At 42.9% G+C, this 16,555-nt stretch overlaps 1 protein-coding gene across 1 annotated transcript in view; it reads left to right on the top strand.

Moving 5' to 3' along the window:
* The window catches only part of IQSEC3 (IQ motif and Sec7 domain ArfGEF 3), a 111,137-nt gene that overhangs the window by 34,258 nt on the left and 60,324 nt on the right, over positions 1–16,555 (top strand). The window contains exon 2 of the mRNA XM_067307414.1: positions 14,996–15,076. Within this exon, the coding sequence (XP_067163515.1) occupies positions 14,996–15,076 (81 nt within the window). The remainder of the gene's footprint in view (positions 1–14,995; positions 15,077–16,555) is intronic.

Below are 16,555 nucleotides of genomic sequence, written 5' to 3'. Positions count from 1 at the left end.
CTACCTTTCTCAAGGGCACTCAGGGAGCACCCCAGGACTGCATCCCTGCTTCTTTGTACATTTCAAGAACACTTTCGTTGTGTGAACATGCTGGTCTCTGCCAGCTATGTAGGGAATCAGCTACTAATCCTTTAGAAGAAGAAATAGAAGCTGTTGGAAGACAGGAATTCTGGGATTTCATAGTCAAGACATCAGGCTTGAAGGATCTTATTTCTCTGTAGGGTAGGGTCGGAGTGGAGCAGTGGAGCAGCATGTAAACAGGATAGAACTAGATGACCCTGGAGACATAGTACCCCTCCTAGCACAGGAGAGAGGGTATATAGTCTGATGGCACATTAAACAAGCTGTTTCATCTCCATGAAGGAAATCCAGTGACTAATGAATTCCTGTCACAATTTGTTTGATCTGGAGTCACCCTGAGAATCCTGTTATGTGTAGCTACTCCCTGAATGTTTCAGCTTCAAGCAAAAACTGACCCTTGCAGCCTGGGAAGTGTAATAATTGCTTTCCCATCTTCATACCTGTGCTTAGGGAACGGGAAGGAAGATGCCTGTCTTTTCCAATCCAGAGTTCTACTTCTGTTCTTCTCACTGTTTGGCACTTGTTTGATTAAAATCTTATTTGTACTAGGCTGCTTTTCCTTTGAAAGGCTGAAGTGTCTCTTCCTGCCACCTCTTCTACAGCTCGGGAATTTCTACATACTCTATACCCCTGTTATACAGAATAGCAGCTACCAAAAGTGGAATTTCACCCACCACACAACTTCTGAGGCTAAACTAGAGTCTAGGCAGAATGCATTCATCACAAGAAACAAGATTTCAACAGCTCCTAGTGTTGAAGTAACTACAGATGCAGATACTGTGGATAGTGTGTGCGCTGCTGTTGCCTCCTCCAAACATGGAAAGTATTGTCACATCCCAGCATACAGGATCTGGAACCATCACTGATGTAGCTTTACAGCTGAAGTGTGAAAGCAGAAATAGCACTGCCAGCTTATGCTGAGCCACATGGTGTCAGCTTATGCTAAAGCCCTGCTGGCACCAGGGTACTGAGGCATGCTTATTAAATCTCAGTTGTTAGAGGAGATTGCCCAGCTGTAGTACCACAAGGTTCAGATCTGCATCAGACATCTTGTTTCAGGAGCAGAAACATAATCAGTCCCACAGTTCCTGACTCTGATTGCCAGTAATTGTGTTTGCAACTTCCCTGAAATATCTCAACAGACTTCAGGCTCCTGTAGTATAGAAAACTTTCTTATGTTTATGGTTCCAGAACCACTCCTTAGATATTTTTTCCAAATAGAGGAAAAGAAATAAGAGCTTAAGCACACTGATGAGAATCTCAAAGCTTTATTAAATAGAGAACAACAAAGGATTTGTAAGTCAGATGCTTTAGCAAGGTAAGACTCCCCACAAGGCACAAGTTAGCTGCAATAAGGCACTACAGAACAATCCACAGTATAGAAAGACATGAGCAGCTCATTTAATTCAAGAGTAGCTCTACAGCTGGTTGTAAATGCAGGCTGTAGGTTCCTATGGTCATTACTGACTGAGGCACTGCTTTTTTGGCCAGGAATATGAGTGCAGATGGACATTTGTATCCTAGTACTGAGACAGGGTATGGATGAATAATTAGTGTAGGCAGAGCATCAGTTTAGGAAGTGATGCCTTCTCAGTTATTGTGGTGATTTTTTCCCAAAGCAACTCCACTGGACATGGAGTATAACACAATCCAATTTCTGGGATTGAGAGCAACCTAAACTGTCTGTCATCATCTTGATAAATTTGCAGAGGATATTGACTTGACAGTACACTGTGTGTTCCTATGGTTTTAAATCTCAGGAATTATTGAGCAGTTTAGATGGAGAAAGAGAACAATTTCCGTAGCTTTTCCAAATCTTAGACAGCTCATTAATCCCACCTGCACTCCTGCTACCCTATGAAGGCTGGGAGTATATGAAGCCTCAAGAGACTTTGAAGTCTTCTCTTAATGCACAACCACGTATCCATGATGTTCAAATGTTGAACTACAGCTTTCAAATCCCATCCTCTCCCCACCTGAAGGGAAGCTTTGAGGCACAGTTCATTAGCGTCAAAGGCACTAATGCCTTTCCAGGGCAACTACATATGCAAATACAGCTGCTGTCCACCTCAGCAGGCTTCTGACAACACACAGACTTGAACTCTGCATACTTTTCCTATGCCAAAGCGCTGGCACAAACACATGGGTGTGCATGGCAGGGAAAACAGGAAAGTAGCTTTCCTCTGAAGCAATGGTCACTATTACCTTCTCTTCTATCTGTTGCCTGAAGCAGAAGAACCAGCTCTGCAGCTGGTTCAGCCTTTTTCCTCTGCTTCTCTCCCACAGCAGAAGCAACTCAGCTCTGATGCATCCTCTGCAGAACAGCACAATTCAGTCTTGCCTATGCCACAAAGCAGCCTATGTCCAATTCTACATTTCTAATTCCCCTTGTCATGCTTCCCAGTTAGGTAGCCACTTCACCTTCAATTGTAGGTGTCATCGGTGTGGCATGGACAACACCCTGCTAGTTGCAGAAGCTGGTAGCAACGGGGTTTCCATAGCCAAGGTAACAGACAAAGGGCCTGAAGCAGCCTTCTGCAAGCCAAGCCAAACCAAGCTAAGGTCTTTCTCACTGTACTCAACTGCACTCCTCTTGTTATATTTTGTTTTGTTTGTGTCAAGCCTCAATATATAGTAGAGTTCTAAGCAGCTGAATACTAGGCAGCAGGACTTACCCCATAGAACAATCTTGATAATCTTTGGTGGGTGGTATGCAGAATAAAACCAGTATTTAAATACAGTACATCAGCCCAATGGGGTAGTAATAAGCTTTTAAGCACTGCACTGCTGGTGCAATTCACTATTGTGCTAGTGTGGTATCTGGCAGCAAAGACAGAGCTGCCTGTAAGTGTTCAGGATTGCAGCAACAGAAGCAGAAAATCAGGCCATGCATTTCTGTGCAGGGGCAAGTCTACAAAAGGCAGTGGTGCTAAGGCGCATAAAGAGCTCAGTGGTGAGCCATTTCTATGTATGCAGTTAATTTGCATGTTTATGGGATTCTGCAATGTTGAACAGTACTCCTTTTACAGCTTTGTGTCATTCTCCAGTGCTGAAATACAGTTTGATTTCAACCTCTGGAAAGTTCCATGGCTTTCTTCCTGTGCTAAAGGGTTAAACATGAGCTGCATGACTGAGCAGCCAGTAAAATGTCTAAACCTGATTAAAAGCAGACCTAAGTCAAAACAAAAATCCTAAGTTGAATTCTGACACTTATTCAAAATGTAAAAATAATTTATTCTTACTGAGGAGGAGATCTAAATTCCATTTATATCTCTTAGTCCCAGTAATTACGAAAAAGGTTGCCAATTCCACTAACATGAACCTTAGCTTTTTTATAGCGTTCATACATATTAGTCCAAAATGGGAGAGGAAAAAAAAGGTGTTTACTCTGCTAGCAGAGTATCCAGGCAGAGTGCTAGTGCTGGATCTCTTTAGGAGGACTATACACTCATTGGTATTAGGCTGACAAACTATAATTAGTATATGAAGAACTGGAGGGGGTTTGGAGGATGTTCATCAGTGTAATTAAAAGTGAGCTTTTGTCAGTTACTTTCATTCTACATAGTTATAAATCTATTATTTGAACAGAGGAGAAAGGGCCTTTATATAGTGCAAAACAGCAGAGATATGAAAAGATGTTTCAAAGCTACAGAAGGGCATTATCAGTATGCATTTGCAGACATGTAATTATTCCTTTACATATATAACCTTTAAAAGAAATGATGATATTGAAGATAGCTAAAGTTGAGGGAAGGAAGTACTTGTATACAAGATGAGATGCTGTCTTGGAAAAGTAGTGTTGTATGTATATACCATCTTTTCATTAAGAAATTAATCAATACAACTTCTGTTTATGGTAATTGTTTCATTGAAAGAATTTAGGAATTTACACACCAGAACTCCACTTCACTTTTGCATAATAGCTTCCTATTTGTGATATTTGAAATATACAACTCCTTAACCCCCTCCTCACTGCCAGTGAGTGTGTCATGTATCACTATAGGAGCAATCCACATGATTGGCTCTACCTGTACACGTAGAATATCAGATTGCTCTTTAATACAGTAGCTGCTCTTCCTGGGTACTGCTATTGACTCCAATAGCAAGGCAGAGCAAATGGTATTGTGGCTTGTCTATCACAGCAGATCATCAGCTGTGTCCACCCTTGACAGAGGATCTAAACAAGACTGATGGTGCACATTGGACTATTGCTTAGTCTCACAAACAGCATTTCCTCCCATCATGGCTGCTTTGCCTTCAACCCCTTAGTGCTAAGAAGGCACCAGTCCAGCTAGCAGACAGCCAAGCTCTTTGTGTCTGGGGTTCCTCTGGAAGAGAGAAATACAATTTAAATGGAATGAAGAGACTCCCCATTGACATGTGATTCTAAAACGTCTGCAGGGAGGCAGCCCTCCAAGCCCTCTTGATGGTGCTTTCATAGTCACTTTGGTTCACTCTCCCTTCCCCACTTCCATTCCTTTGCCTCCCTTGTTTTCTTATTTCCTGCTTCTTTTACTCTGCTACATTCTGTCTTTCCGCTCCTCAGAGCACTTGGACTCTAACTCATACTTACAACATGCCTTCCTGCTACCAAGAATTCAAGTCATCTAGCAGCTGGTGACAAACTCTTTTCCACCCAGCAAGCTTCTTTCTGGGAACTGCAATCATTTCCCTCATCCCTGTTCCCACTATGCCTTAAGAAAGAAACTAATGGCAAAAAGAGAAGCTTCAGAGTGAATCACTGCTGGGCAAATGTGAGAGCATGAGAAGCATCCCCCATAAACCTAAAGAGTATTTCCTCAACTAGTAACTCTACAAGAGACACCAACATAGCTACCTCAGAGATACAAGTGCCCCTCACTCTACAGGAGAGCTTTCAGCAATGCAAGCTTCTCTCAGGCCATCCACATGTCCCAAACCTGACAGTTTTGTTCAGTCCAAGTTGAATACTTTTTCCAAGTCTGTTCAAGCTGTTGTCTTTTATTAAGACACTGCATGTGTATGCAAGGCATTATGTTTACTGCCTTAAGGATCAGACTTTTTTGTACAGTAGATATTTCATCTTAAACTTCCTCCTGTGGACAATCATTGTCATCTAGGCTTAACACAGTTATGATGAAGTTAGCCCACAGATAATTGAGGGTCAGTGGATCATCCTTACCTCACCTTAAATAGGTTATTTCATCCCACTGTAGCTGAAACAGCAGGAGTCACAAAACTGCACAAAGAATAATGCACCACATAGCATGAGAAAGGATGGAAGTGGGTCCAAAAGCTGGCTACAGACTTTGAACCCCCTCACATTTTGTGAGCTCCAGATAGAGGCATTTGCTTTTAGATATTACAAGAGGAGGTTATCTGGCAAACTGGACCCAGAAGCCAGACTATACTCTCCCTCTTTGATTCCAGGGGCCTGTATGAATACCAGCTACTCCTTCCATTCCTTTTTCTGCTCTTGCCTATTTCTAGCACCTAAGGGAGTTTCTGGTAGTCAGCCCAGCCACTCCTCATAGGTTTAACAAATGGATTAGATTTCCTTCAAGTGTTTCTGGGTAACAAAATGGACTTATCAGCAGCAATTTTCACTGAATAAAGAAGTCTGCAAGTGACATCTTTCCAATCTCCCTCACTCTTGCTACTGAAGTCTGGCGCCCAGGTGCTTGGGGAAGGAAATTTCTGTCAGGTGGGCTGTCACCAACAAGCAAAAGGAGAGAGTCTAGGTCCGTGGCAGAGGAGCAGACCCCACTGAGCTAGAACACCAGAGGCCACAGTTCTTATTCATTGTCTCTCGGGCTCATTGCTGGCTCTGACCTTGAGCCTGTGGATGCAGCTCGCACTATCAGACCCCCCCCTTAGTAAACATCCACACACATTTTTCCACCACTCATGTTCTTCACACTGAAGTTGGTGCAAAACACCCCTACTTTTTTCTCAAATCTACACACTCACCATGCTCACTCTTGTCCCCAAGAGCTTCTTCAAGGTATGAATAAGGATGTACAGGAGGAATGCCTGCCATAGATATGGATGAAAGTGATCTGAGAAAGCAACTGTTCAGGAAGATATGGCATTAATATCTCTATCCCTAGAAGCAGATGGTGATAAGTGAATGGCATATTTGACATATTTGTTATATTCACCCAATCGGTTAACCAAAAAAAGTTCAGATCACACCAGCATTGGCTCAGATTTTCTTCCTCCAACACAGGAAATTCCATTTCCTCAACACGGATGCCTTGTGCTTATCTTTCCAAGCTGTGCTGTTCTGAAGAACCCACAATAGCTGAAAGACACACATTTGTGTCAGCATGTCATATTGAATTTTCACTTTCCAAATAATAGTGTATGCATATGGCATTTTATACTACTGAGGTGAATTTGTCTTAAGATATTTTATAGATATATCTGTATAATCCTGTATAATCAGTATATATCTAGATATCTAGATATACATTTTATATAGATAGATAGATGGATAGATAGATAGATAGATAGATAGATAATACTAATCAATACATTCTGGTGAGAAGCTGAAACCGCTCTGTCAGTGGGCCTCCCCTCTTCATCCCATCCTCTAGCACCAGAAAGGCAGATTTACAGTAATGCTAGAGAAGGATAACCACACAGAATGTATTAACTTAAACTAAATTTGTACCAAGAAACAGTATAATGATTAAGCAGGTGCTAAATATGTTTTAGAGAATGAGCTCTGATCTTTTGATCTTCGAATTGCCAAAGAAACATCGTGGAAGAAGATATTCTCTCCAAGAATCATGAGGCATTCAAGGCAGGCCAAGTTCTAGACTACAAAATATATTTGATTTTTCATCTGTCAGGCAAGCAGAAAGGATAAGTGTTCCTGGTGAGTTCCACCCTTCCCCTCCCCCTTGTCTTGACTTTGAAGGGGGTGGAGGAGAGGGGAAGGAAGAGCAGCTTTGAAAATGCTGAAGAAAGAGTCATAGAACAGGAAGCTCTCAAGTGGACTGAAAGAAGAGCTACCATGTCCCCTGGCAAGGCTGAGCATGTATGTGTATGCCATACATTCATCCATTATGCTGAAACACTCAGGGGATTTCATCAGCAATTTGTTGTTGTAGACAGTAGTGGCATGCTGGCGTCTAGACATTACTAAGATCCATCCTTAGCTTTCCATAAATTCCACCAGCGATCTAAACCTGTGAAGGGCTGCAGAGTTAGACAATCCCCAGACTGAAATACACAAGTTAAGAAAATCCTACTTTGAGATAATGTAGCTGGCACTCAGCACATAGATATGTTATGAGCATCTACCCCTGGATGCACAGACCTGAAAGCCAATGACAAGTATGTGGAACAGGTGTGAAGTGGTTCTGCATAGACTGTGTTGGCGTCTGCAAGCCCTTTACAAACAAATATAGCACTGACCTTCCAGATAGTTGAAGGGCTAAGGATGGTCACTGCCACTTGAGAGGCCTCTGATGAGAGTGGAGGCAGTGATGACTTGAGGAGCAAAGAAAATCACCAGCCATAAGGAATAATAGATATTAAGTGGAGTATTAGATGAGGCAGAGGTTGAGAACTTAGGAAAGGGGAAATACAACCAAAGTAGCCCAGAAGCCTCCATAGGAACTTAGTGGGTCCACACACAAACACAGATTCCAAATCATCTTCCTATTGTCCTTTACTCAATTCTTCCCCCTGCTTCATTCTTTGTAGTTTCATCCTCAGCCACCTACCATGCAAATCTGACTCCAAACTGCCGCAGTCTTGTTCTGCTCTTTGGGGATTAATATTGGAAGATTTTTGAACTGACTCCAAGGGCTTTTGGGAATTTAGAGAAGAATACTAAATCAGTCCATTCCCAAGATGTATCCCTGGGACTGTCAGGTTGGGACTGCTGTTGTTATTAGGAATGTAAAATAAAGCAATGATTTCAGCTATCTTTTGTTGCACTCCCACAGAAGATAGACAGCCACTGCCCATTTAGCTTCTTTGACAACGGGAGATTAAACCAAGCATTTTTCAGAGGCAGGAGTTAAGACAAAATCTCCCTTGCCCTCTAACACAGGATTTGTTAGACAGTCTGGTTCAGTCTGGTCTGTGTAGCTGTCTTCCAGAGATGGCCACCATCAGATGCTCAAGAGGAAGAGCAAGAAGTGTAACAGTGAAGAGCCATGGGACACCCATAAAAGCCTTCTAATGCTGAAAAGTTTGAGTCCTAAACATTGGCTTTGGGAAGGATGTAAAAACTCATCTGCATTAACTGTTCTAGTAGGATAGTCTTATCATTCTTTTAAGTATCCAGACCCTCTCTGAATCTTTCCAAATTCTTGCCATCAACAGAATCACATAACAATGAGGAGGCCATCAGACTTACAAGGAGTTGAAGAACTTAAAGTCTGGAAATTAACTAGAATTTATTTTTAATGACGCACCTCCACAAAGTAAACTGGCTATACTCAACTCCCCCCAAAACATCAGTCTAATGACCTATGGTTGAGACCAATAATTAAGACAGCTAGAAAGTTTTAGCCAGGGTATTTCAGAGAAAAGGGTGAAGGGTGTTAGAGCAAAACAGCTAGTTATTTAAAGGTACTCTTCTTTTTAAAACACTGCCTCCTTCAAATCTCACCTATGCTGTTCCAGGCAGACTGCAGTCAGAAATAGATCTAACACAGGAGGGAGATGCTAAAATGAGTAAGGCTTATAGCTAATTTTAGATAGGTTATATTGCAGCTCTGGCGGTAGTGGTAGCATTGAGCTGTACATTTTGGGGGAGTAAGAAGTAAGATTGTGCGACCACGTTTTCATAAACTTTGTACTACTAAATAGATACTGTTTGCAGTTCTCCAGCTGTCATCTTTGGAAAGAAAACAGCCAGTAAAACCTAATCTGAGATGAATTCAATTCTCCTTCGACTCTTTCTGCCTTTAATCATCCAATTCTAGACCGTACTTTTTTGTGACTCCATTTGTTCTCATGGCAGTCATCCGAAAAAATGCAAGATAAAGACAACTAGCAAAAGGCTCCAGGAAAGCTGAGATATGCAGCACTACAAACAATGACCTTTGATCAAAACCTCTAGCATTTCTCCAAAAGGCGGAGCTTTAAAGAGAAACCAGAAAGGTTATAAGAGTTGACCTAGTTATTTACTAATAGAACATTGCTTGAGGAAGGAGCATTTGCCTGTCAGCATTGTCAGATTTCTAAGAATTGAAGTGCATTTGGACAAAGGGCAAAGCTACTGAGCGAGCAGGCTGGTAGGGCCCAGGTACCAGGCTACAGAATTTAGGCAAGTACTGGTAATTGGAGAACTCAGTGATCTTCACTGTCCTCCTTGCAGTGGGGGCCGTTACAGCTATGCTACATAAGTGGTCAGGACAGGAATCACAGGGCAAGGCAGGGTGATGCAGCATGTTAGAAAAAAGCATGATCTGTACACTCACAGTGAGACTAATTTTTATTCTATCTTGATTTGTCATTTCTTGTAGTCTAAAATCATTCAGGCAGAAAAACACAGAGCTGCTCTTTGTCTATGGGAACAGGCCACCCTGGGTATTTGTTTAATTAAAGCTGACTACTAGAGAGCAGGGAGCACGACAGCTTTCCATATGCTGACTGGGTTGGGGGTTTGTTTTGTTTTGGGGGAGGGAGAAAAAGAAGGGGTTAGAACACATGAATTGTTTACCTCAATCCAGCTTTCAGCAGACAGGCATCTCTATTTTAGGACAGCTACGATCAGTGCCAGATTTATGGATACTGATGCCCTGGAGGGGCAACAAGACTGAATGAACACAAAACTCCAGGTGCTTGTCTTAATGAGAGATGCAACATTAAGGTAACATTAGGAAAGTTTGCACTCTTTAGGCCCTGTGGTGTGCAGTCTGGATTGCTACGGAGACTAGGTTTTTGGAGCTCAACTCAAGTACCTTCTACAACACCAGTTTTAAGACAAAAGATGCTCAGCCCTTTGGGATCCGTAGCTGTAAAGGCCAAGGTAATAGTGGCAGAGGGCCCCTTTGCAGCCCAGTCTAACTTTCTAAGAAGCCAGAAAGGTCTAAGAAGCTTTGCACTAACTCCTAAGCCAGCTAGACAGCTCATGTTAGCCACAAGGTTCAATACAGGCCTCTCTAAAGTTCCTCACAGAACAGGAATTGGTGTGGCCGGATGGTTCATTCACCGATACCCCCAACGAGCCTGCAGGCAGCTGTCTGGAGGGTACCTCTTGTCAGGAGCAATGTTAAAGACAGCTGAATAAAAGTCAGTCATTTTTGCTCAGAGGAGAAGAGGCTAACATTTCAGTTGACAACAGAGGTTGCTACTGGGCCTAGCACAGCTTTCCCTGAATTTAAGATAGGTCTGGGCTGTCAAATCCTTGCCTCTGGAGCATGCGTCCCAGCTGGACAGAGCAAGGCACTGACAGGCTCAGGCTGTTCGTGGTCCTCTTTTTGTATCTATGCTTACCCTTGTCCTCTGCTGCTCACATAGACACAACTGTCACCCTGTTGGCAGTATTTACCTCAAAAGACCCTTCACCATGCTTTCTCTTTCCCTGTGACTGTCTTCCTCTTTTGTACCACCTACCTCTTCTTCACCTTCCCAAAACACCTTCTCTTCTGGCTTGCTTTTCTCTTCCAGGCTTCAGGCACAGCCCAGGAGATAACCATTTGTTTATTTTTAAAGCAACTAATTTGAAACAGAACAGTTCAACAGTATCCTGACAGACAGGAGAACTCCTCTCTCTTCCCGATCGCCTGCCTGCCCTGCCCGCAACAGTGCTTGCTCAGCTGTTCTCTCTGAAACAGTTGCAAGACTGGGGAAGGCAAGCTAGAGGCAAGAGAGGAAAAGACAGAAAGGCAAAAAGATAAGCCATTGACCTATCCTTTTAAGAAACCATTACCACCCACATGAATTATTAAAAAAAAGAATCACACAACAGATCTGCACCCTAAAGTGATGAGTCTGAATTCACCAGATTAAAAACACCATGCCTTCCTCCCTGTTTCCAAAGGCAAAACAAGCCTTGTGCTTTCTGATGTTTAACTCCTCAGAGGCTGCACATTTAAACTTAATGCAGCCTTTCTGACTAATGAAATATGATTTGTGTAAAAACAAAATAAAAAGAAAGCACAAAGAGGAAAAAAATATCAAAAGTTTTACACTGACTTCAGGACAGACACTAAATATCCCAATATTCTCTCCAGAGCTGCAAGGGTTGACAAACCCACAGAGAAATGCAATCCAGGTAGCTACCAGCCATTACCACCCTTCCAGGCTCAGCAACAAAAATAATATCTTACCTGAAAGACTCCATACAGTTAAAAAGACAGCTGCTTTCCTAGACTACTTGCTCTAGGCTCAGAAGTGATAGTACGGCCCTAGAACGCTTGCTTTTTTGCCCAGTTAAGAGCTGCTTTATCCAACTGGCAATTACTACAGCCTCTTCAGGGTGGTCTGCCCTGGTTAACCCCTCCTCTCATAGCTCCTGTCTGGGCTGTGCATGCCATGCTGCAAAGACCCAGGCCTTATCTTCCTACAGGTTTGCAAAACATCAGGCATATGGGGGATAAGGGGTTGGAAAGAGAGAGGAAAATTAATAGGGATAATCTGCAAGATGGAACCCACTCCCTGTGATGTATGTCTGGGTGGGACAAAAGAGAAGATGCAAGTTTTAAAAGAAGCAAGTAAATTGACACAGAACTCCAAATGCTGTTGGGTATTTGGGGAACTCAGAGATATCATAGGATATTCCCCAGTCACAAGAAGAGCTTTTGGTACAGTCTTAGAATATCCATTTACAGCACATACACTTCCCTTCATCAGGCAGTGCCTTCTCCCCACCATTGTCTCCTTGGTGGCTTCTCTCTGGGAATCATGGCCTTGGACTCGAGGTTCCCAAAAGCCCTGGAGGCAAATTTCTGCCTGTAGACATGATCAACATCTGGTAGTGGTATGTAAAGTACACAACTGCTCTGGAGACCTTGGGCTCTCAGAGGTTCAAGAGGACCCTGGTTTGGCCTTAAAACACCTGAGGTTAATGTTAAACACCCAGAAATCATGACAAGCAGATTCAACAGCTGACTGTACAGCTGCAGTGCTTAAAGCATACTGATTCCCTGAAGAGTATCTGTGAGATGTTTTTTCTTAAAAAACCTGCAGGAGACTGAACCTAAAGTCATGTAACTTTATGGTCTTCCTTTCCCTGTTTCCCCTTTACTTTTCTCTTTTTTTTTTTTTTCCTGGTAATTAACTAACAAGGCAAGAGCCTTTTCATACATATGCAGGCTTCCCTTTCTCAGTTTTTTGTCTGTTCTTGTTCTTCCTCTTTTTTGCTATGTCATCCTTCTTTGTATTTTGCTCTATTCTTTTCAAGTGTAATTAGCAATCTTATCTGAGTGGTGCATCTAATATTAGAATGAGGGTAAAGAACAGTGGAGTTCATGTAGGGAAATCTTGAGATTAGAACTGGCTGAAATTTGGGGGTTCCATTTTTTGGAAGATTCCAATATTTCAAAATGTGTTATTCTTATCTGGAAGTAGGCCTTTTTTTCCCAGCAGTTCCTGTGGACACAGAATTCTGAAAGGCTTTCAATAGGAAATGCCAGCATATAATTCTTCTGAAACCAAACGTGTGCCTCAGAAAGAATGCTGGCCATTACTGAAGCAGCTGAGAGCCTTCTGCATTTCCACACTGCAGCTGGCAATTTCTGCTACTCCAGGGCACCCCTGCAGAGCTGACTGCCTTGGCACGGGTGCTCCACACCTCTTGGGCTAGCCAGCTCACAGGACTGCTTCTTTGAGAGTTGGGCAGAACAAAATCTTGGGTGGATGGAGAGACTGGAAACCCTATGGTCCCTGTCCAAGGTGCTGTTTATATGGCATGGCTGCACTAGAGATTTGAGGTCTGAAAGCCTGGCCCTCCAGCAGCCTGGCAGGAAATTCAGATAAAACTCTGGAATTGAAGAAAGTTTGTCAAAGCCAAGATGTTTTCTCCAGACAGTCTCAGTTTGATGAATCAACATTTTCTGAGAAAACAAAATTTTGTTGGAAAACTCCTGATGGATTCTATCTAGAAGCAGAATGACAAGATGTAGGAGCTTGAGTATTTGTGTGAGCCTCTTGGAACGTAGGCTCAAATGTGATCCCACCACTTGCTTTGGTGAAAAGACAGAACAGGTAAATTATGGACACACCAGACTGACAGGTACTTGCTATCTAATAAGCTTAAATTACAAACAACGTAGTGAGAACAAGCAATAACCAGGCTGGCAGGAGAGAAGGGATGTGAGCTGGGTAATTACCAAAATGGAAGATCAGGAGATGAATTTGCTAAGTCACACAAACATGTCCCCTATTTTCCAGCAGATTGCATGTCATGGGCAGGGACAGAGGACATGGGCAGAGGTCAGTGAATTAAAGCTAATGCTTTCTTTTATCCCTTTCTCTCTTGCTCCTGATAATACTGTTGCTTCTAAGCAAAGATTCCTTTTGAGAATACATTGGAAACACAGGAAGCAGAAACGCTAAGCACTTTTTTATATTAAGCTAGCAAGGAAGGCTGAAAGAAGGTGGCGGGGAACAGGATCATTGTTGTCTGTAATTTAAATATCTCTGTGGCCGTGTCTGTCAGATTTTGAGAAAGAAAAAGGGAATAAGCTTCATATTTCAGAGTGACAGAAAGTGTGGCAGGGCCTTTGGAAGAATCTGAGACCCTACACTAAGCCTGGAGACACTGCTTTGCTGCTATCACTGGGTTAGAAGCTACAAAATATTTTTAAGAGGAGATGACCTCATTTGAGTCCTGGGTTTCAGCAGTAGCACTGAGAACAGAGCTCTAAGTGATCTTTTACTGATTTGGAGACAGGGTGATTTGTGCCATCTGAGGATTCAGCTTACTTTATCTCCCTTGCCTTTTTCTCCTCTTTTCTATTTTCTTTTTCATTCCCCTACTATTTTTTTCCCTGCCCCATGTCTCTTTTTAGTTACTGCTTTTCATTGGCAAAAGCCAATGTGTTCAAAATTGGCCTCTGATTTGTGCTGCCTCTAACACCTTGAGGGCCTACATAGAAGTATTTTAAAATGATCTCATTTCTAGAAGTTCTGAGCAGCTCTAACTGGGTATCAGTAGTGTGATAAGTGCCCAACTCCCATGACTACCAGGCTCCTTGCAAATGTTTCTAAGCAAGGGCCCCAACAGCCAATCACTCAAGATTATTGAGCAGTTTTGGAAAGCTCAGCCTTGGCTTTCTTCCTCTGGATGAATTCTTTCACCTTTCCCATCTAATAAACACCTTTTTAGTCCATTGTTTTCCTCAGGTTTGTTACTTCATACATTTTTGTTTTTCTTTGCTGTGATCTCTTCCTTTATTCTGTTTTCCTCTTCACCTCAGCACCTCCACTTGTGCTTGTCCCCTTAGTTTTTCACTACTATTTCTGATAACACCCAGTGCTGACATACAGAGGCCATTTCTGCCCTTTCTTCAGGAGAAAAGTCAGTGAAATTAATTCAGCCATTGTCATGAAAAAAAAAATCAACTTCTTTGCATTAAAGTGTATAGGAAATCACATGTAAGCAGATGTTACTGTCACAAACTACGTAAAAGAGACAGGCAAAACTGTTTTTTGTAAGATGCATGGAGTCATGAGGCAGATGCTGATGAGAGAAAACTTTTCATTTGGCTCCTTTTGCCTTGTTCTCTACAGCTTGACATCAGTGGTGGGGCAGGTGAGGGAGGGGGAGAGAATTGCGAGGTCCCTTCTTTCCTGCTCCCCACCATCTCAGAGTGCAAAACATTCATGTAATAATCAGATTTCTCTTTCAGCATCACTGGAGAGCCACTGTCCCCTTGGAACAGTCTTGGGAAGGGCAGTCTCCCCTGAGTTTTCCGCTGAGTGAGCTGAACACTGACCTGCTACTGTTTTTTTTTTCTTACAGGAATGAGACTGTTTTACACCAGTTCTGTTGCCCAGCAGCTGATGCAGAGCAGAAGCCTTCCTCTCCAGACTCCTCACCAAGGTGGGAAACTGCTGCCAGCAAGGCTTTTTCTTTCCCATCCTCTCCTGTTCTCTCATCACCCATCACTGATCTTCCTGCTCCAAACAAAACTCACGCATTATATGCCTCCATCCTCCTTCATCCTCGTTTGTGTCCCATGTCCCTAGCACTGCTGTCCCTCTCTTTTCCCTCGCAGAGATGTTACCCCTTCATTGTTACTGCTCACAACCCCCCACTGGCATCCACTCACACACACCCCTGAGACTCCGAACACATACTTTCAGCCTCTTTTCAAGCATCTGCTTCCAACTCGTATCCACAGTTGTACTTTTTCTTACTCTTCTGTATCACTTTGACACCCATATACACATGCCTCACTCTTCTTCAAATTAGTTACTCCACATTATAGAGGTGCCCAGACATACACTAGTACAGATCCATAACCTTTAAGCTACAGCAAAAATTACCAAAGACACTCAGGGTTCTTCTCTCACATCAGTGTGCACACAGTATCCGTTTCCTCTCTCTCTTCTACGCACAGCTGGGGCCAAAGTGACCTCTCAGAAACTAGTAGGGCTGGGGCAGCCTATGCATGTGTGTTTAACATAACACACAACTGAAATGATCTGAGCTTGACACTGAAGGGCAATTATAGTCTGATACTATTAACTATTACCAACCTGCATCCAATGCATTCAGGCTTGGGCACATCAGCAACAGACACAGCTCTCCCTCATCAGTAAATGACATCAGTGCCAAAACCAAGGGGTCCAAGGAGCCTCAGAAATACACATACTGAGATACACATACTGGATACAGCTTCTGTGCTCTGCCTTGTCTCCCTCTTTCCCATTCTTGCCATCTCCTTCTCACTCACAACCACTTATACCTCTGTTTCACAAACCTGCTCCTTTTTCTCATGCCTTATCCCCTGCTGTCAGCAGCAAACAGGTACCTTTGTAAAGACTTCCCTCATCACACTGCCACACTTTTACACCTGAACTTTGCCATCAGTATAAGAAGCCTGAGTTACTGGGGAGCACTCTGAACAGAATCGGGCAGTTGAATTGCAGTAATGAGGCTGGACCATTTTTGAAATGCTTTTTCTCTTGTTTGTTCTGCTCACTGGAACAGTTTCTGGTTTCTGATGTTCCTGCAAGGAAAAGGAAAAGCGTGAGTGCTGGACATCTGTGAAAAGAATAGGGGTGTGTGTGTGTGTGTGTGTGTGTGTGTTCAAAAGTGGGATTTAGCTGCACTTGAAGACAAGGGAAAGCAGCAGGATCCCTTCTGCCCATTGGTGTATAAAGACAGAAGGGTTAACTCTCTGTGGTGTCTGTGTCGAGGACTCTCAAGAATTCCTAAGGTTTGTTTGATGGCCCTATGGAGTGTCTGTGACTGCACCTCAGTGGCAGATGGGGAGATACTGTCAGGAAGAGGAGGAGGCAGCAGAGCATATCCAGTACAATGAGGAGGGCAAGAGAAATAACAGAGGGAAAAACA

This window comes from Apteryx mantelli, chromosome 1, assembly GCF_036417845.1.
Source record: "Apteryx mantelli isolate bAptMan1 chromosome 1, bAptMan1.hap1, whole genome shotgun sequence".
NCBI lineage: Eukaryota > Metazoa > Chordata > Aves > Apterygiformes > Apterygidae > Apteryx > Apteryx mantelli.
This window is presented reverse-complemented; position numbering and strand designations above follow the sequence as displayed.